We start from the raw sequence: 22,069 nt of genomic DNA on the forward strand, positions 1-22,069 counted from the left end.
AGGGTTGTAGAGGCTGGAGAAGGTTACAAAGATAGTGAGGGTGAGACCTCATGAGACATTAGATTGAGGAGATGGGAATATTTATATAGATGTTCCGCTGGATTGAGATGTAGTGTAACTTGATAAGCACGATGGGATGCTGGGAGTGTGGGCGTGAGTGAGGATCTGCAGAAGCTGAGTTTTGCACGAGCTAAATGGGGGTGGGAATTCTGCCTCGGCTCGCCGGCGGCATTCTCTGTTACGCCTGCCGGTCAATGGGGTGTCCCATTGTGGGGCAGCCCCACGCCATCGGGAAGTGTCCTGGGAGTGTTTGATGGGGACAGTGTAGAGGGAGCTTTACTCTGTATCTAACCCCGTGCTGTACCTGTCCTGGGAGTGTTTGATGGGGGCAGTGTAGAGGGAGCTTTACTCTGTATCTAACCCCGTGCTGTACCTGTCCTGGGAGTGTTTGATGGGGCCAGTGTAGAGGGAGCATTACTCTGTATCTAACCCCGTGCTGTACCTGTCCTGGGAGTGCTTGATGGGGGCAGTGTAGAGGGAGCTTTACTCTGTATCTAACCCCGTGCTGTAACTGTCCTGGAAGTGCCTGTTGGAGACAGTATAGATGAAGCTTTACCCCGGATTTAACCCTGTGCTATACCTGTCCTGGGAGCATTTGATGGGGACAGTGCAGAGGGAGCTTCACTCTGTATCTAACCCCGTACAGTACCTGTCCTGAGAGTCTTTAATGGGCACAATTAAAGAGGGAGCTTTACTCTATATATCTAAACCTGTGCTGTACCAGTCCTGGGAGTGTTTGATGCGGCAATGTAGAGGGAGCTTTACTCTGTATCTAACCCCGTGCTGCACCTGTTCTGGGAATGTTTGATGGGGACAGTGTAGAGGGAGCTTTACTTTATATCTAACCCCGTGCTGTATCTGTCCTGGGAGTGTTTGATGGGGACAGTGTAGAGGGAGCTTTACTCTGTATCTAACCCCGTACTGTACCTGTCCTGGGAGTGTTTGATGGAGACAGTGCAGAGGGAGCTTTACTCTGTATCTAACCCCATGCTGCACCTGTTCTGGGAATGTTTGATGGGGACAGTGTAGAGGGAGCTTTACTCTGCATCTAACCCCGTGCTGTACCTGTCCTGGGAATGTTTGATAGGGACAGTGTAGAGGGAACTCTCCTCTGTATCTAATCCCATTCTGTACTGTTCTTGGGAGTGTTTGAGGGAAACATGCAATCGTTGAAATTTGTAGCCTCTTAGATAACCCCCAGCTCTGTTGTGAAAAGTCTCGATCTTTTCGGAGAGTTACATATAGATGGTTGAGATTGAAAGACACTGAGTCTGTGCCCAACAGTTCCTGTCCTATTTTTAGCGTGCTGTGCAATTTGAGCCCGTTCTTGTTACAGCGTCAGTGCTGGATTAGGGGTTTCAGTCAGGAGTCTTGTGTTAGGAAAGCAGGGATCCAGCAATTGCCGTTCTGTTGTGGACAGTTAGCAGCTGAATGGGTTCCAGTTACAGTGATGGAGTATATACAGGGTGTTACATCAGCCTGTCACCACAGCCAACGTTGCCTTATCAATGCTGTTTAATTGTTGGTGCGAGGCAATTTCAGGATTATTCAGGAGCAGAAAACCTTCCATCTGCTGGAATCGTCCATGAGTCCCACATTCTCACTTGCTCCGTTCTCTGCAATGTCAGCTCAAGTCCATTTGCTTCGGGAGTCTGGGACAATATGTGACAACGGTGCGCAGGTTGCCATGCTCCAGATCACTGATGATGCAATGGTCTTGGAGAGAGAGAGAATAGCAATTTTGCAGCCTGTTTCCCCCCACCCTCCCTTCTCTGTGACTTCCTTTAATCCCAACAACCCACCCTATCTCTGTGTCTTCCTCCAGCCCCTACAACCCTCCCTATCTCTGTAACCTCCGACAACCCTCCCTATCTCTGCAACTTCCTCTGATCCCAAAACCCTCCCTATCTCTGTAACCTGCTCCAGCCTCTACAACCCTCCCGATATCTGTAACCTCCTCCAGCCCCTACAACCCTCCCTATCTCTGTAACCTCCTCTAGCCCCAACAGGCCTCTCTATTTCTGTATCTCTTCCAGTCACTACAGCCCTCCCTATACCTGTAACCTTCTCCAGCCCCTAGAACCCTCCCTATCTCTGTAATTTCCACTAATCCCAACAACCCTCCCTATCACTGGAGCCTCCTCCAGCCCCTATAACCCTCCTTATATCTGTAACATCCTCCAGCGCCTACAACCCTCCCTATCTCTGTAACCTCCTTCAACCCTTACATCCCTCCCTATCTCTGTAGCCTCCTCCAGCCCTTACAATCCTCCCTATCTCTGTAACCGCCTACATCCCTCCCTATCTCTGTAACTTCCCCCAGCCCCTGCAACCCTCCCTATCACTGTAACATCTCCAACCCCTACAACCCTCCCTGTCTCTGTAACCTCCTCCAGACCCCACAATCCTCCCTATCTCTGTAACTTTCTCTAATTCCAACACCCTCCCTATCTCTGTCACGTCCTCTAGCGCCAACAATCCTCCCCATCTCTGTAACCTCCTCCAGCCCCTACAATCCTCCCGATCTCTGTAACCTCCTCCAGCCTCTGCAGCCTTCCCTAGGTCTATATTCCATTCTACCCTGGGTCAATTGTTTGAGAGGCATGTACTACAATGTAACCACGTAAACCCTGTCGGATTTCCAGTGCACACTGTATCTACCGTTCAGGAAGAGGAAGACCTGAAGGCCAGTCAACCCTTTGAAGTGCCCCCCAACTCAGTGCGACTTTGCCCGTCCTGTGTTTCACCTCCATTTTCCCCAGTTGTTGTCCATATCACCCTTTGCCCCTACCCCACCCACCCCTGGCCCCTGCGCTCCCCCCACCCCCCACCCCACCCCACCCCGCCCCACTCCGCATCAAGGGCATTATCCCATTCCTGAGGCGCGCTGCCCGGAACTGAACACAATTTCTGCAGATGGAGGTGTGACCAGCGAGGTGACGGAAACATATGGCGGTCAGAAAACCTCATTTGGGGTGGCACAGTGGTTAACACTGTTGCCTCACAGCGCAAGGGACCCGGGTCCGATTTTGGCCTTGGGTGACTGTGTGGAGTTTTCACATTCTCCCTGTGTCTGTGTGGATTTCCTCCGGGTGCTTCAGTTTCCTCCCGCATTCCAAAGATATGCAAGATATGTGGATTGGCCATGCTAAATTGTCCATTAGTGTCCAAACGTTAGGTGGGGTTACAGGGATAGGGTGGGGGAGTGGGCCTGGGTAGGATGCTCCTTCGGAGGGTTGGTGCAGGCTTGGGCAGATGAATGGCCTCCTTCTGCACTGTATTGGGAAGGGAGGAATCACTCAGTTTGGAAGTCCAAGGGTTGACATTACTCGATTCACTGCAGGAGATGCTCCAACATGTTGTGGCATCGTGGTAGTCGAATATACGAGTGTTCGGCTGGTTGAGGGGGGGATTGGCCCAGGGGGGTGCAATCAGTGGGGAGGGGGGGGGGGGGCTGGTTGAGGCGGATTAGGGAAGGGAGGAAGGATTCTGACAAGCCCCCATGCTTCTTTACCTTTTCCAGGGTTCACACGGAGGTCAAAAACGATGATATTGTAGTGGAGATGAAGACAGGCCAATCAGCCGAGGCTTCTGGGCTTCTGGGGGTGAACGGAGACAAGAGGTCAACTGGAGCTAGGGTGAGTTACTGGGACAACCAGGTCCTGAGGCCAGACCAAAGAGCAAATGGTCTTTCCTTCAGAAGCTAGAAATCTAGGGGCCCCAGAGGGAACCGTACCATGTCTCCTTACCCCACCCCTCCCCCACCCCTGCCATAATGTGGAGTGCAAGAGATATTATAGCCCAGAAGGAAGCCATTCTGCCCATTGGGTTCCTAACAGCCCTCTGCAGATCTATCCAATCAGTACCATTCCCCATTCATATCACCGTAGCCCTGATAGGAAAGATTTTCAGGATGGAGGAGATTATAGAGATAGGGAGGGTTGTAGGGGTTTGAGGAGGTTATAGAGATAGGGAGGATTGTAGGGGCTGGAGGAGGCTACAGAGAAAGAGAGAACTGTAGGGCCTGGAGGAGGTTACAGAGATGGGGAGGGTTGTAGGGACTGGAGGGGGTTGTATTTAGGGAGGCTAGCCAGGTCTGGAATAGATTACAGAGATAGGGAGGGTTGTTGGGGCTGGAGGAGGTTACAGAGACAGGGAAGATTGTAGGGGCTGGAGGACGTTACAGGGGTAGGGAGGGTTGTAGGTGCTGCAGGAGGTTACAGAGCTAGTGAGGTTGCCGGGGCTGGAGAAGGTAAAAGAGATTGGGTGGGTTATAGGGACTGGATGAGGTTATAGAGTTAGGGAGGGTTGTAGGGTCTGGATGAGGTTACAGAAATAGGGAGGGTTGTAGGGTCCGGAGGAGGTTACAAAAGAGAGTTGGCGCGGTGGAGGAGGTTATAGAAATGGGGTGGAAATTGAATGGTTTAACTGACTGAATCCCTTGTTAAAGGAGTACCACATTCTGCTGCAAGAATCCACAGTGTGGGCCACTTGCGTTGTCAATTCTCTGCCATGTAGCCTTGAACCATTCTTCAGTGGCAGCCATTTTGTCGACTTTGTTGTGGGACAGCGAGCTATTCGCATTCTGAAGATTAATCTCTAATTCCTGAATCATGGAGGACAATGCTAGAACATTAGTAATACCTGTTTGCTCACTTCTCTCAATATCTAAAGAGCAGAAGCGTTTTTGTGAGGAGTACGTCAATGGGGGCGGAATGGCTTGGAGAGGGTTGTGGAGTATACATTTAACTCATAACAAATTGGAGCAGGAGGAGACCATTTGACCCCCCAAGCCTGCTCCTCCATTCAATAAGGTGATGGCTGAGCTTCTCCCTCAACTTACTTCTGCCCTAGTCCTTGATTCCCCTGGCCCCTAACAATCTATTGATCTGAGTCTTGAATATAGAATCAGAGAATCAGAGAATTTACAGTGCAGATGGAGGCCATTCAGCCCATCGAGTCTGCACAGCCCTGAAAAAGAGCACTCCACTGAAGCCCACATATCTACCCTATCCTCGTAACCCAGTAACCCTCACTTAACATTTTTTAGACACTAAGGGCAATTTTGCATGGCCAATCCACCTAACCCGCACATCTTTGGACTGTGGGAGGAAACTGGAGCACCTGGAGGAAACCCACGCAGACACGGGGGGAACGTGCAGACTCCGCACAGACAGTGACCCAGCCGGGAATCGAACCTGGGACCCTGGAGGTGTGAAGCAACTGTGCTAACCATTATGTTACCGTGCTGCCCATATATTCAGTGACGGAGCACCCCAACCCTCTGGGATAGAGAATTCCAAAGATTCACCACCCTCGTAATGAAGACAGCCCTCGTCATCTTAGTGCAAAATGACCGCCCCAAATCCTGAGGCTGTGACGCTGAGGTCTTGACATTCCAGCCAGGGGCAGTTGACGGAGGGTGGGGGAGGAAACAGTCTCTCAGTGTCTACCCTGACCAACCCTCTGAGAATTCAATACCCTTCAACAAGATCACCAAACATTCTTCTGAACTCCAGAGAACGTGCCCCCATTCTGCACCATCTCTCCACGTAGGACAACCCCCTCATCCCAGGAACCAATCTGTTTAACAGCCCAGGAACCAATCTGTTTAACAGCCCAGGAACCAATCTGTTTAACCTTCACTGCAGTGTCTCCTATGCAAGAATATCCTTCTTTTAACATGGAGATCGAAACCCCACACAGTATTCCAAATGTGGCCACACCAAAGCCCTGTACAATTGCAGAAAGACTTCTTTACTCCTGTCATCCAATCCCATTGCAATAAAAGTCAACTTACCATTAGCCTTCCTCAATGCAGGCTGTCTCTCTGTGTGCCAGCTGTCTGTGATTTAATTGAGCAATGACACCAAAATCCTTCAAAACGCCGAGGCCAGAATAAGCGATTTTCATTTAGTTTCATTTCATTTCAACGATTGGCCAATTTAAAATAATTAAACACCAGTTGTCCCATTGTCCATCTGCCTTTATGGTTGAGAGGTGGGCCGAATGGCCAGGTAGCGTTTGACCTCCCATCGCTCATTGAACACACAGAGAGCCTTGAAAGCTCGATCCATGGTGGGTCAAGGTGCAAATAAAATGAACAATTGTACCTGGGGTCGGAGGTCCGTGTGGGATCGTGCTGCCCACACCTCATGGCATCGTTTTAACAATTATGTGTGAGTGTGTATGAGCAAGAAAATGGGTGTTTGCACAAGTGTTAGTGAGTTGGCGCAAGTGGGTGTGTGAGTGAAAGTGTATGTGACTGAGTGTGTGCGAGTAGATGTGAGAATGAGAATGTGTGTGAGCGAGAATGTGTGAGTGATTGTGTGAATGAGAATGTGAGTATTTGTGAGTAAGAAAGCTTGTGTGTGAGTGGGTGTGTGAATGAGAACATGTGTTTGTGTGGGTATGTGAATGAGTGCATGCAATTGGGTGTGTAAGAATGTGTGTGCTGGTGTGAGTGAGAATCTGTGTGTCACAATGGGTGTGTATGAGACTGTGTGTTTGTGAGCGTGTGCAATTAGGTGTGTGAGTAAGTGTGTGGGTGGCTGAGTGGGTGTGTGAATAAGAATGTATACTACTGAATGTGTGCGTCCAAGTGGTAGTGTGAGTGAGAAGCTGTGCATTTGTGTGTGTCAATGAATATACGTATGTTTGTGAGTGCGTGTGAATGAGAATGTATTTCAGTGTGAGCATGTAAATGAGTGTGTGTGAATGGGTGTGTGAGTGAGAATCTGTGAGTGTGTGCGAGTTATTGCGTGCAAATGGGTGTGAGTGAGTGCATGTGAGTAAGAATGTATATGTGAGTATGTGTGAGTGAGTGTGTGTGTCAGTGAGTGCATACGAGTGGGTGGGTGTGAGAATTTGTGTGTGAGTGAGAATGTGTGTGCGCATGAGAATACTATGCGGCTACTTAATGTGGTATTTTGGCCTGGGTTGATCCTGGGGTATTGTCTGGTCTGCATCTTCGCTCACAGTCTTTGTTACTTTCTGCTCCAGTGTTAAGTTGGAATCTGAAGACCAAAGTCTCCGTGGAAAGCTTGACAAGGATGAAGATGAAGAGACTGAGAGATGGAAGGGAAAATGCTGATTCTGCTGGTGGGCTTGGAACATCTTGACCATTGAGAAGGACCTCCCATCGCTCATTGAACACACAGAAAGCCTAGACTTTCAATCTTCTCTTTCTCATAGATAAGACGAATGAATTGAGTTGACACTCGTTATAACAAACACTGCTTCCTCACTCCTTTCACTCTTCTCACTCTTCCTCCCCACATCACTGCTGTCTCCCGGGGCTGGATAACTTTTGCAATGACACCTCACATGAACTGGTCGAAAGCCTTGTCCTTTTTCAGAAAGCCACATCACTGCTTCCCCAGTTATGGCTCCATCCAATTCGCCCAGGGTTGTTATGATGCTCCCTTGACCTTTGCCCTTTACCCTCCTCCTCCTGGCAAGCAGTCTGAGGTCAGGGTTTCCCGGGGCTGATAGCAGTGATTGGCTGCTGTGGCCTTTGGATCTCACTCGTGGCCAGGGAAATCTACACCTTCCTTCTCCACTAGCCTCAAGGGTATACAAAAGACCCAAAGCCAGGAGCAACATGCCTCGAGATACGATAACATTATTAGAGCAAGGCCCTTGGGGCTGTGGGATATGAAGTTGAAGTGCCACACTGGGCTGGGCGTGGAGGTTCAGGCACACAGAAATAGATTATCAATCTGACCCATGTGGCTGAAACATTGAGAATGTAAAACATACGGCCATTACACACAAACAACCCAGCTCCATCGATTGCAGTGTCAGATTGAAAATCTATACAATTGTGTATACACCTTTAGTCTGTATCTAACCCTGTGCTGTACCTGTCCTGGGAGTATTTGATGGGAACAGTGTAGAGAGAACTTTACTCTGTATCTAACCCAGTGATGTACCTATCCTGGGAGTGTTTGATGGGGACAGTGTAGAGGGATCGTTACTCTGTTTCTAACCCCGCGATGTACCTGTCATGGGAATGTTTGATGGGACTCGAAGGAAATGTTTTGAATTTCACCACTGAAATTCCTGCCCCTGCAATCTGGAAGAGGGAGAGCGATGAAGTTGGAATGCCCACCCATCATTGGAAGGGAGTCTCCCCTTTCAGACCAGAGTCTTGTTAGAGTGCCAGGCAGAGTTTGTGATAACGAGTCGCATAACGAGTACATTACTAAAGTGTTTGTGTTTCTTGATGTTGTTCACAGGGGTCATGACAAGGACATTCACATCAACAAGCAAGATCATTTGGCAGCCATGTTTGTTCCTCTTGCTTAGTATGTGTTTAGGTCAAGAAGGCATGGCTTCTGACCCCTGTGCTTATGTCCACAGACTGTTCTTGACTGACTGAACCTCGAGAATTGTTTGAGTGGGTTGATAATTTCTCAGGAGAGGTTCTTGCGGTTCACTCTTTGTTCTCTCATTGATGTTTTGTAAAGTTGACAGGGTCTAAAGCAAGGACCAATCCGTCCACCTTGTTCGCACATTCTTATTATTCTAGTACCTTGTGTCCAATTGGTTGGCAAAGGAGCCAGTGAAAAATCCTTTCAAAATCATTTCCTACATACCATCGCGCCTTTTTTGCCACACCCAGTACACTTATGACCCATCCCCCCTCTCCCCATCGATTACTCAGGCCTCCCAGGTGAACTCTGAACTGCTTTGGATTCTGGTTAAAGTGGGGCATTCAAAGCTAATGCCCAATTGCGCTTTCTATGAATAGAACCTAACTGGGCCACTTCTGGCAAAAGCTCTCACATACCTCCAGTGCCGAAAGGTTCCAGGGCATCCAGATGCGCCAATTATATTGCTTATCCCAGAATTATTTGGCTCATGATTGATACTGGGTTGTTTTGACATCAAAGTGTCATGGGTTTGGGACTGGGGTGGGGAGGGGGGAGCCAATTGTCCTGGGTGATGGCCCACCAATCTCACAATCGAGAGTGTCATGGGTCAACACTGCGTCCGCCAAAACTGCCTTCTCTTCTCCCAGGTTTGAAGGACCAGTCATCGAGCCCTGGTTGTTGCGAGGTACAGGGCGGTCCATGTGTAGCACCCTCTCTGGGCCAAGGTTATGTCAATGACCCAATCTGACACTGAATATGGCATGGTGGCGCAGTGGTTAGTATTGCTGCCTCACGGCGCCGAGGTCCCAGGTTCGATCCCGGCTCCGGGTCACCGTCCATGTGGAGTTTGCACAGCCTCCCTGTGTCTGCGTGGGTCTCACCCCACAACCCAAATAGATCTACAGGGTAAGTGGATTGGCCAGGCTAAATTGCCCCTTAATTGGAAAAAAGAATTGGGTACTCTAATTTAACTAATTTATATATTTTTTTAAATGGCACAATCTGACACCGGAGCAGAGACTGTGTGCCGTCATTTTCTCATGATTCACCTCACCTCAGCTCAGTTTTTGCCCTCCAAAAATAATGAACCAGCAGCAAGCCACTGATTGGCAGGGTCAACGTTATTGTCCGCTGAGTGACGGATGATGGGATACCTTCGCTCTCAAGGAATACCAGTGGTGCGGCAGGAAAACTAATCATGTGGGTGAGGGAGTGGAAGGAGACCATTCTGTTTGGAATCCAACAACCCTCCCTATCTCTGTAACCTCCTCCAGCCCCTTCAATCCTCCCTAGCTCTGTAACCTCTTCCAGCCCCTTCAACACTCCCTATCTCTGTAACCTCCTCCAGCCCCTTCAATCCTCCCTAGCTCTGTAACCTCCTCCAGCCCCTTCAACACGCCCTATCTCTGTAACCTCCTCCAGACCCTTCAACACACCCTGTCTCTGTAACCTCCTCCAGCCCCTTCAACACACCCTGTCTCTGTAACCTCCTCCAGACCCTTCAACACACCCTGTCTCTGTAACCTCCTCCAGCCCCTTCAACACTCTCTATCTCTGTAACCTCCTCCAGACCCTAAATCCCTCCCCATCTCTGTAACCTCGTCCAGCCCCGACAACCCTCCCTATCTGTAACTTCCTCTGGCCTCTACAACCTCCCCATCTCTGCAAACTCCTCCAGCCCCCACAACCCTCGCCATCTCTGCAACCTCCTCCAGCCCCTATAACCCTCCTTATCTCTGAAACCTCATCCAGCCCCTATACCTCTCCCCAAATCTATAACGTTCTCCAGCCCCTACAACCTCCCTATCTCTGTAAACTTCCTGCAACCCCTACAATCCTCCAAAATCTCTGCGCTCCTCCAATACCGGCTTCTGGAGCAAAGTTTCCCAGTGCTACACCACTACCGGCTGTGCCTCCAGCCACCTGCCGAGTGGCCCTAAGGTCTGGAATTCCCTTCCTAAACCTCCCCACATCACTCTCTTAAACCCTCACGTGATTAGGGAACAAAGTTGTCACTCCTGTGAAGCGCCATTGGGACGTTTTACATTGTTAAAGATGCGGTGGGATTTCATATATAAATATTGAGTAATCCGGCAGCACGGTGGCACAGTGGATAGCACTGCTGCCTCATGGCGCCGAGGTCCCAGGTTCGATCCCAGCTCTGGGCCACTGAAGGTGTGGAGTTTGCACATTCTCCCCATGTTTGCGTGGGTTTCGTCCCAAAACCCAAAGATTGGCCACACTAAATTGCTCCTTAATTGGAAAAAATGAATTAGGTATTCCAAATTTTCAAAAAATAAATAAATGTTGAGGGGTGATCGAATCGAGGTATTTAAGATGATTAAAGAATTTGATTACTTGATAGGGTCGATGGAGAGAGCCTGTTTTCACTGATGTAGGTGCTTGGGGAGGTTATGGGGGAGAGCCCAGGACATGGGGATGGGGGCGGGGAACCATCCATAAAATTGTAGCCAGGCTATTCGCAATTAAATGCTGGAATTGACTCGAGGGGCTGAATGACCTCTTTCTCCCAAGTTGGAGGTTAAACTCTAGATCACCATGTGAATCCTATCCCTATTCAACCCACCCTCATTCCCCACCCCCCTGCCAAATATAAGTCCCATTCTCAGTTGGTTTCAGTTCCTCTGCTATTTGAGGAGGGGTGCAGCGGGAATAGGGTGGGTGTGGGGAGGTGGGGGGGGGGGGGGGGGGGAGGATCAGGAATGGGCTGAGGTACCTGTTCCCCATTACAGGCCAAGACCAATTTCAGGAAGTGTGGTTGCCACAGCTTTGGACCCGCCTCCCCCTTCCCCACCCCGACACTCGGGGAATTGATGCCATTGACTAATGATCTTCAACAGAACAGGGAAAGGTGCAGGAAAGAACTTAGGCCCCCAGCTGCACACCAAAGCTTAGGCATCTAAACTATCTGCCTGAGAAGTATGACCCATGAATAACTGAGATCCTCCCCTACTTCCACCCCCCGCATACACAACCCTGTCCTTTCTGTGACAGGATATCAAAATCCCGTCACCCTCCATTTTATGTGCTCAGATATTTTGTATATAATGTTCATTGTGTAGATTTTGACATTTAAAAATGTGTGTATGTGTGTCAGCCCCAGACTGTTTGACCATTATTTCAAGCACGCGCACATAGCTTTACACAAAGCAGGCCTGTCCCTCAGAACCCAAGTGGTAACCGAGGGGGAAATGGCGCAGGGTCATGACACTCACTCGAGTTACTCACACACTCATTGACTTGGAGAGAGAGAGGGGCCACTCAACTGGCCCATGCTCACAAAACTGAAAACACACCAGAGGCGATTTCGCGATTGGACATTTGCTAAAAGGTTCCCAGCATGCGAAGAATTATGCTTACAACCAATTTAAGATTGTCAATGGGACTCGCAGCATGGCGCATTGGTGTGTACTGTAAGCTACATGTACCAATACACTGAGCCCCTGTGCTTTGCAGACAGAAAGGGTATGAACGCACATTGCACCTGTTTCAGCTAGACAAAATAAGGGACAACATTCACTGGTTCATTCTTCAGGAGCAATAACATGACCAATTGGAGTCAAGCTCCTGGTTTAAATGTTCAATCAGTGCTTGGCAGTTAACTGTCAGTCACCATCACCTGGTGCATCCCCCAATGGCAAAATCTCTATCGGTTCGAGTCCACTTGCCAACCGGTCGCCACTCTCTTCCCATATTGTATAAAGTTGTTTCCCCCCCTGACATTGCTGTTCTTGCAAATGCTTTGGTGAGACCAAGGTGGAAACCATCAACAAAATGTCTTTTCAGAACAATACTCAAGTGCTGCATGGTAGCATAGGGGCAGCACGGTAGCATAGTGGTTTGCACTATCGCTTCACAGTGCCAGGGTCCCAGGTTCGGTTCCCTGCTGGGTCACTGTCTGTGTGGAGTCTGCACGTTCTCCTCATGTCTGCGCGGGTTTCCTCCAGGTGCTCCGTTCCTCCCACAGTCCAAAGATGTGAAGGTTACGTGGATTGGCCATGCTAAATTGCTCTTAGTGTCAAAAAACGTTAGGCGGGTTATTGGGGCAGCATGATGGCGCGGTGGGTTAGGCCTGATGCCTCACGGCGCTGAGGTCCCAAGGTCGATTCCGGCCCTGGGTCACTGTCTGTGTGGAGTTTGCACATTCTCCCCGTGTTTGCGTGGGTTTCGCCCCCACAACCCAAAAATGTGCAGAGTAGGTGGATTGGTCACGCTAAATTGCCCCTTAATTGGAAAAAATGAATTGGGTAGTCTAAATTTTTTTAAAAGAGGGGTTATTGGGTTGGGGGATTGGGTGGAAGTGAGGGCTTAAGTGGGTTGGTGCAGACTCGATGGACCAAATGGCCTCCTTCTGCGCTGTATGTTCTATAATCTATCTATGCTGCACTACCGGAACATTGATTAAGTGTGCATTCTGCATTATTTGGGAGGATCAGACAGTTTGTCAACTGTGCTGGGAATGCTCCTGTGGACTTGCCTCCTGCTGCTAACGTAATCATTTTGCCAATCAGCTACATATCCCCACCCCCATCGTGAGTATAAGCAAAAGCTTTCAATGAAAATGTTTTTTTTAAACAAAGCATTTCCTATTAACGGCTCCTGATCTGTCCCAGATGGCAGGAGGAGATAGCAAGAAAATCTAGGAGCAGTAGTGATATTAACTGACCTACCACCACCCCTACCCTGTCTCTCACCCCCTCCCCAACTCAGTCAGTCCCAAGGGCAGCATGTGGCGCAGTGGTTAGCACTGGGACTGCGGTGCTGAGGACCCGGGTTCGAATCCCGGCCCTGGGTCACTGTCCGTGTGGAGTTTGCACATTCTCCCCATGTCTGCGTGGGTTTCACCCCCACAACCCAAAGATGTGCAGGTTAGGTGGATTGGCCACGCTAAATTGCCATTTAATTGGAAAAAAATAATTGGCTACTCTAAATTTATTTAAAAAAAAAATTTTTTAAACTCAGTCAGTCCCCTGCCTCCCCAGGATCTGGGATCAACTTCAACTCCATGGAGAGTTGGGGGAGGAAAGTGATGTTGCAAGGCTCCTTACTGGAAGACCAAATGTGGCGTTAACCCTTTTTTCCTCATGTGGATAGGTGTCATGGCAGTGCGTATGTCAGAGACCAACCTTCCACCCTTGGAAATCACTGCCAATGCTGCGTTGACGGCAACACTGCGAGCCACAACATCGGAGAAGCATCCAGAAGGGAAAACAGCAAAACGGGGAAATAAGAATACTGGCCCAAACTGAAGTATACCAGAATTCTGATTCAATTCCTCAGTGGCCAATCAGGCATTTGCGCATACTAGAAGCTACATCTATTAATATACAGAGCCATGTGTTTTGCAGACAGAAAGAGTATGTACACTCATTGCATCTGTTTGAGCTAAAGAAAATAAGTGACAGCCATTCACTGGTTCATTCCTCGGGGTAATGCCTTGATGAATTGGAGTCAAGCTGCCTGGTTTGAATGTTCAAACAGTGCTAGGTAGTTAACTGTCAGTCGCCATGAACTGCTGCATTCTCCATTGGCACACCTCTACCAGTCAAAGTCCACTTGACAACCAATCGTCCCCACTATGTACCAGGAGGTTCCTGAGCTTGGTGAGGTCTGTCGGCACATTGGGATGACCGGAGGCCTGGTTTCCATGGTAGACCAAAACACTGGCTGGATCGCAGTCATTTTTACTGGTGACGTTTCACTCCAAGGCCCAGGAGGCATGCTTCAGGCCTACAAGGGTCAGTGTTGCACTAGTAGAAGTAGGTCACGGTTAGGTCTGTGATTAGGGTCTCCTGCCTCCTGGCAACTGCCTCTTGGCAGCAAATTAAGGGTGGGCCACCCCCACCTTTGTCCAAGCCTGATGTGGAATGATTCTCAGTCAGTATGCAGCGGGACACACCAGGGACACACTGCACTTCTGCTCAAAGTGCATCACATTGCGTCAGTGGGACAGATATAGAAGCAACTTTCAGAACCCAAGCATAACAATGAGCGTTCCTGACCTGACGGGAATGAATTAAGGAGCCATGGCTTTCAGACAGGGGCCACAAGAATAGCGTGTGGGAAAAGGATCAAATGGTAAGTGGCCAAATACAGACTACTTAAAAAGGAAATCTCTCTCTCAGAGCTGGGACTCGGTGTCTTGAACTGGGCTATTTGTAAACACACTAAAGGCTGGATTTTAGGACAAAATACCAAACACCGGCCAATCAGATATTGGGTCAGTGGAAAGGCAAACAGGATGGACAGAGCGTGGAAAGGACAGAGAAAATGAAATGAAATGAGAATCGCTTATTGTCACGAGTAGGCTTCAATGAAGTTACTGTGAAAAGCCTCTAGTTGCCACATTCCGGCGCCTGTCCGGGGAGGCTGGTACAGGAATCGAATGGTGCTGCTGGCCTGCTTGGTCTGCTTTAAAAGCCAGCGATTTAGCTGAGTGAGCTAAACCAGTCCCTGGCTGACCGTAACAGCAAAGAGCAACAAACACACGACAGACACACATAGAAACACCACACCATTCACTGTAACAGAGACAGAGAGACTGACCGTAGCAGAAATGTCCAACATACACACTTATATACACCACACTTCTCACTGGAATACATTGATATACCTCACACCCCTGACAGTAACACCCTGAAATATCCCACACCTAACTTTAAAACTCTATAACCCAGAGCAGTCACTGAAACACTAATATATCCCAACCTCTGGCTGTAACATACTGATGGAACCAACATCCCTCACTGTAACACTTGATATATACCACACCCCTGATTATAACACCCTGTTATACCCCACATCCCTCACTGTCACACTGATATATACCACACCCCTGACTGTAACACCCTGTTGTACCCCACATCCCTCACTGTAACACTGATATATACCACACACCTGATTATAACACCCTGTTATACCCCACGTCCCTCATTGTAACGCTGATATATACCACACCCCTGACTGTAACACCCTGTTATACCCCACATCCTACACTGTAACACTGATATATACCACACCCCTGACTGTAACACCTGTTATACCCCACATCCCTCACTGTCACACTGATATATACCACACCCCTGACTGTAACACCCTGTTATACCCCACATCCCTCACTGTAACACTGATATATACCGCGCCCCTGACTGTAACACACTGATGTAATCCACACCACTCACTGTAACACTGATGTACCCCGACCCTTCACTGTAACACACTGTTATACCCCACACTCTTCAAAATATCACTGATATCTCCTACACCCCTCACTGTAACTCACTGATATATCCGACACCCCTCCTGAATCACTGATATATCCCACACCCCTCACTGTAGCGCCCTGATATACCGCATGCCCCTCACTTTAACACACGGAAATACCCCACACCCCTCACTGTAACACTCTGATATATCCACACCACTCACTGAAACATTTGATATATCCCACACCCTCACTGTAACACACTGATATACCCACATCCCTCACTGTAACACTCTGATATACCCCACAACCCTCACTGTAACACACTCATATATCCCACACCGCTCGCTGTAACACTGATATATTCACACCTCTTGCTGTAACACTCTGATATATCCACACCCCTCACTGAAACAATATAACGCTCTGATGCACCCGGCACCATTCACTGCTGCACACTGATATACCCCATACGCCTCACTGTAACACACTGATATACCTCAAACACCTCACTGTAACACAATGATATACCCCAGATCCTTCACCGTAACACACTGATATATCCCACACCCCTCACTGTAAAACACTGTGAGAACCTGCACCCCTTACTATAACACTCTGATATACCTGACACCACTCACTGCAGCACACACACATATTCCACACTTATCAATGTAACACTCTGATATACCCCTCACTGTAACACTATACCACACATCTCACTTGAACACACTGATATAGACCAAACGTCTCATTGTAAGGCTCTGATATATACCACACCCCTCACTGTAACACTCCGATATGCGCCACATCCTCACTGTAACACACTGATATGCCCCACATCCTCACTGTAACACTCTGATATGCCCCACACCCCTCACTGTAACACTCCGATATGCGCCACATCCTCACTGTAACACTCCGATATGCACCACATCCTCACTGTAACACTCTGATGTACTCCACACCCCTAACTGTAACACTCTTAGAGACCGCATATCCCTCACTGAAACACTTTGACAAACCCCCCACCCCCCAGTGCAACACTAATATATCTCACATCCCTCACTGTAACACACCGATATATCCCACACAATCATAGAATCCCTACAGTGCCGAAAGAGGCTATTCGGCCCATGAGTGTGCATCGACCCTTCGAAAGACCACACTACCCAATCCCCAGTCCTGTTCCTGTAACTCCAACCTATGGGGCAATTTAGCATAACCAATCCACTCACAACTTTGGACTTTGGGAGGAAGCCGGAGAACGCGGAGGAAATCTACGCAGACATTTGAAGAAAGTGCAAACTCCATGCAGACAGTTACCTGAGGTCAGAATCACACACGGGTCCCTGGCGCTGTGAGGCAACAGGGCTAAACATGGAGCCACCATACCATCCTGTAACACTCTATGTTACACCCCTCACTGTAACACATTGATAAACATCACACCCTTCACCGTAACACATTAATAACCGCACACCCCTCATTGTAACACACTGATATACTCCACACCCTTCAATGAAACACATTGATATACCTCACACACATTACCGTACACACTGATAAACACACCACTCACCGGACACATTGAAATTACCAACACACCTCTCTGTAACACACTGATATAATCCATACCCCTCAATGTAACGCACTGATATACCACACATCCCTCACTGTAACACACCGATATACCACACACCCCTCACTGCAACGCACTGATATACCCCAGATCCTTCACCGTAACACACTGATATAACCCACACCCCCCACTGGAACACAGTTAAAGTCCCCACATCCCTAAATATAACATACTGATGTACCTCACAGCCCTCTCTGTAACACACTGATATATACCACACCCCTTACTGAAACACACTGATATACCCACATCCCTCAACGTAACACACTGATAAACACCACACCCCTCACCGAAACACACTCATATACCCCACATCCCTCACCGCAACACACTGATATACCCCACACCCCTCACTGTAACACTGATATTACCAACAACCCTCACTGTAACACACTGATAGGCCTCACACCCCTGACTGCAATGTCCTGATATACCCCACACCCTTCACCATAACACATTGATATTACCAACACCCCTCACTGTAACACACTGATATACCTCACACCCCTCACTGTAACACATTGATATTACCAACACCTCTCTCTTTAACACACTGATATACCACAGATCCTTCACCGTAACACATTGATATACCTCACACTCCTCACTGTAACCACATAAAAACCCACACCCCTGAATGAACACATTATATACCTCACGCCCCTCTGTAACACACTGATATACCCCAGACCGTCACAGTAATGCACTGATACAATCCAGACGCCTCACTGTAACATACTGAAACGCACTGATATACCGCAGACCACTCACTGTAACACACTGATATACCCCACACACCTCACTGTAACACACTGATATACCCCATACCCCTCACTGTAACACACTGATATACCCCACACACATCACTGTAACACACTGAAATACCCCACACACCTCACTGCAACACACTGATATACCCCACACACCTCACTGTAACACACTGATATACCTCACACCCCTCAATGTAAGACACTGATATGCCCTATTCCCGTCACTGTAACACAGTGATATACACCACACCCCTCACTGTAACACACTGATATACCTCACACACCTCACTGTAACACACTGATATACCCCACACACCTCACTGTAACACACTGATATACCCACACACCTCACTGTAACACAGTGATATACCCCACACACCTCACTGTAACACACTGATATACCCCACACCCCTCTCTGTAAGACACTATTATACCTCACACCCCTCAGTGAAACACACTGATATACCCCACACACCTCACTGTAACACACTGATATACCCCACACCCCTCTCTGTAAGACACTATTATACCTCACACCCCTCAGTGAAACACACTGATATACCCCACACCCCTCACTGTAACACACTGATATACCTCACACACCTCACTGTAACACACTGATATACCCCACACACCTCACTGTAACACACTGATATACCCCACACACCTCACTGTAACACACTGATATACCCCACACACCTCACTGTAACACACTGATATACCCCACACCCCTCACTTTAACACACTGATATACCTCACACCCCTCACTGTAACACACTGATATACACAACACACCTCACTGTAACACACTGAGATACCCCATTCTCCTCACTGTAACACACTGATATCCCCCACACCCCTCACTGTAACACACTGATATACCTCACACCCCTCACTGTAACACACTGATATACACAACACACCTCACTGTAACACACTGATATACCCCACACACCTCACTGTAACACACTGATATACCCCACACCCCTCACTGTAACACACTGATATACCCCACACCCCTCACTGTAACACACTGATATACCCCACACACCTCACTGTAACACACTGATATACCCCACACACCTCACTGTAACACACTGATATACCCCACACACCTCACTGTAACACACTGATATACCCCACACACCTCACTGTAACACACTGATATACCCCACACACCTCACTGTAACACACTGATATACCTCACACCCCTCACTGTAACACACTGATATACCCCACACCCCTCACTGTAACACACTGATATACCCCACACACCTCACTGTAACACACTGATATACCCCACACCCCTCACTGTAACACACTGATATACCCCACACACCTCACTGTAACACACTGATATACCCCTATAGTCCTCACTGTAACACACTGATATACCCCACACCCCTCACTGTAACACACTGATATACCCCACACACCTCACTGTAACACACTGATATACCTCACACACCTCACTGTAACACACTGATATACCTCACACCCCTCACTGTAACACACTGAATACCCCACACCCCTCACTGTAACACACTGATATACCCCACACACCTCACTGTAACACACTGATATACCCCACACACCTCACTGTAACACACTGATATACCTCACACACCTCACTGTAACACACTGATATACCCCACACACCTCACTGTAACACACTGATATACCCCCACACACCTCACTGTAACACACTGATATACCCCACACACCTCACTGTACACACTGATATACCTCACACACCTCACTGTAACACACTGATATACCCCACACACCTCACTGTAACACACTGATATACCCCACACACCTCACTGTAACACACTGATATACCCCACACCCCTCACTGTAACACACTGATATACCCCACACCCCTCACTGTAACACACTGATATACCCCTGTCTCCTCACTGTAACACACTGATATACCCGTCTCCTCACTGTAACACACTGATATACCCCACTCTCCTCACTGTAACACACTGATATACCCCACACCCCTCTCTGCAAGACACTGATATACCTCACACCCCTCACTGTAACACACTGATATACCCCACACCCCTCACTGCAACACAGTGATATACCCACACACCTCACTGTAACACACTGATATACCCCACACCCCTCACTGCAACACAGTGATATACCCCACACACCTCACTGTAACACACTGATATACCCCACACCCCTCACTGCAACACAGTGATATACCCCACACACCTCACTGTAACACACTGATATACCCCACACACCTCACTGCAACACACTGATATACCTCACACCCCTCACTGTCACACACTGATATACCTCACACCCCTCACTGTCACACACTGGTATACCCCACACCCCTCACTGTCACACACTGATATACCTCACACCCCTCACTGTAACACACTGATATACCCCACACACTTCACTGTAACACACTGATATACCCCACACCCCTCACTGCAACACAGTGATATACCCCACACACCTCACTGTAACACACTGATATACCCCACACACCTCACTGCAACACACTGATATACCTCACACCCCTCACTGTCACACACTGATATACCTCACACCCCTCACTGTCACACACTGGTATACCCCACACCCCTCACTGTCACACACTGATATACCTCACACCCCTCACTGTCACACACTGATATACCTCACACCCCTCACTGTCACACACTGATATACCCCACACACTTCACTGTAAAACACTGATATACCTCACTGTAACACACTGATATACCCACACCCCTCTCTGTAAGACACTATTATACCTCACACCCCTCAGTGAAACACACTGATATACCCCACACACTTCACTGTAACACACTGATATACCTCACACCCCTCTCTGTAACACACTGATACACCCCACACACTTCACTGCAACACACTGATATACCCCACACCCCTCACTGTAACACACTGATATACCCCACACACCTCACTGTAACACACTGATATACCTCACACACCTCACTGTAACACACTGATATACCCACACACCTCACTGTAACACACTGATATACCCCACACACCTCACTGTAACACACTGATATACCCCACACCCCTCACTGTAACACACTGATATACCCCACACCCCTCACTGTACACACTGATATACCCCACACACCTCACTGTAACACACTGATATACCCCACACCCCTCACTGTAACACACTGATATACCTCACACCCTCACTGTAACACACTGATATACCCACACACCTCACTGTAACACACTGATATACCCCACACACCTCACTGTAACACACTGATATACCTCACACACCTCACTGTAACACACTGATATACCCCAACACCTCACTGTAACACACTGATATACCCCACACCCCTCACTGTAACACACTGATATACCCACACCCCTCACTGTAACACACTGATATACCCCACACCCCTCACTGTAACACACTGATATACCCCACACACCTCACTGTAACACACTGATATACCTCACACACCTCACTGTAACACACTGATATACCCCACGCCCCTCACTGTAACACACTGATATACCCCAGACACTTCACAGTAACACACTGGTATATCCTACAACCTCACTGTAACACACTGATATACCCCACACTGATATACCCCACACCCCTCACCGTAACACACTGATATACACAACACCCCTCACCGTAACACACTGATATACCCCACACACTCACTGTAACACACTGATATACCCCACACACCTCACTGTAACACACTGATATACCCCACGCCCCTCACTGTAACACACTGATATACCAACACCCCTCACTGTAACACACTGATAGGCCTCACACCCCTGACTGCAATGCCCTGATATACCCCACACCCTTCACCATAACACATTGATATTACCAACACCCCTCGCTGCAACACACTGATATACCCCAGATCCTTCACCGTAACACATTGAAATACCTCACACTCCTCACTGTAACACACTTAAAAACCCCACACCCCTGAAT

At 48.5% G+C, this 22,069-nt stretch overlaps 1 protein-coding gene across 5 annotated transcripts in view; it reads left to right on the forward strand.

The window, feature by feature from the left end:
* LOC119974502 (basal cell adhesion molecule-like) overlaps window positions 1–9,759 on the forward strand; it is a 174,738-nt gene extending 164,979 nt beyond the window's left edge. For 2 of the 5 annotated variants that reach the window (XR_005462513.1, XR_005462514.1), the window contains 3 exons: window positions 3,584–3,698; window positions 7,063–9,098; window positions 9,146–9,759. Coding sequence is in view for 1 of the 5 variants with exons in the window: in XM_038813441.1 (XP_038669369.1) it covers window positions 3,584–3,698; window positions 7,063–7,068 (121 nt within the window). In the remaining 4 variants the exon portion in view is untranslated. Of the gene's footprint in view, window positions 1–3,583; window positions 3,699–7,062 lie in introns of all 5 variants that reach the window. The other 3 variants (XR_005462515.1, XR_005462516.1, XM_038813441.1) reach the window with 2 other exon arrangements.
* Window positions 9,760–22,069: the final 12,310 nt, after the last annotated feature.

The sequence above is a fragment of the Scyliorhinus canicula genome, chromosome 12, assembly GCF_902713615.1.
Source record: "Scyliorhinus canicula chromosome 12, sScyCan1.1, whole genome shotgun sequence".
In the NCBI taxonomy this organism is placed as follows: Eukaryota; Metazoa; Chordata; class Chondrichthyes; order Carcharhiniformes; family Scyliorhinidae; genus Scyliorhinus; species Scyliorhinus canicula.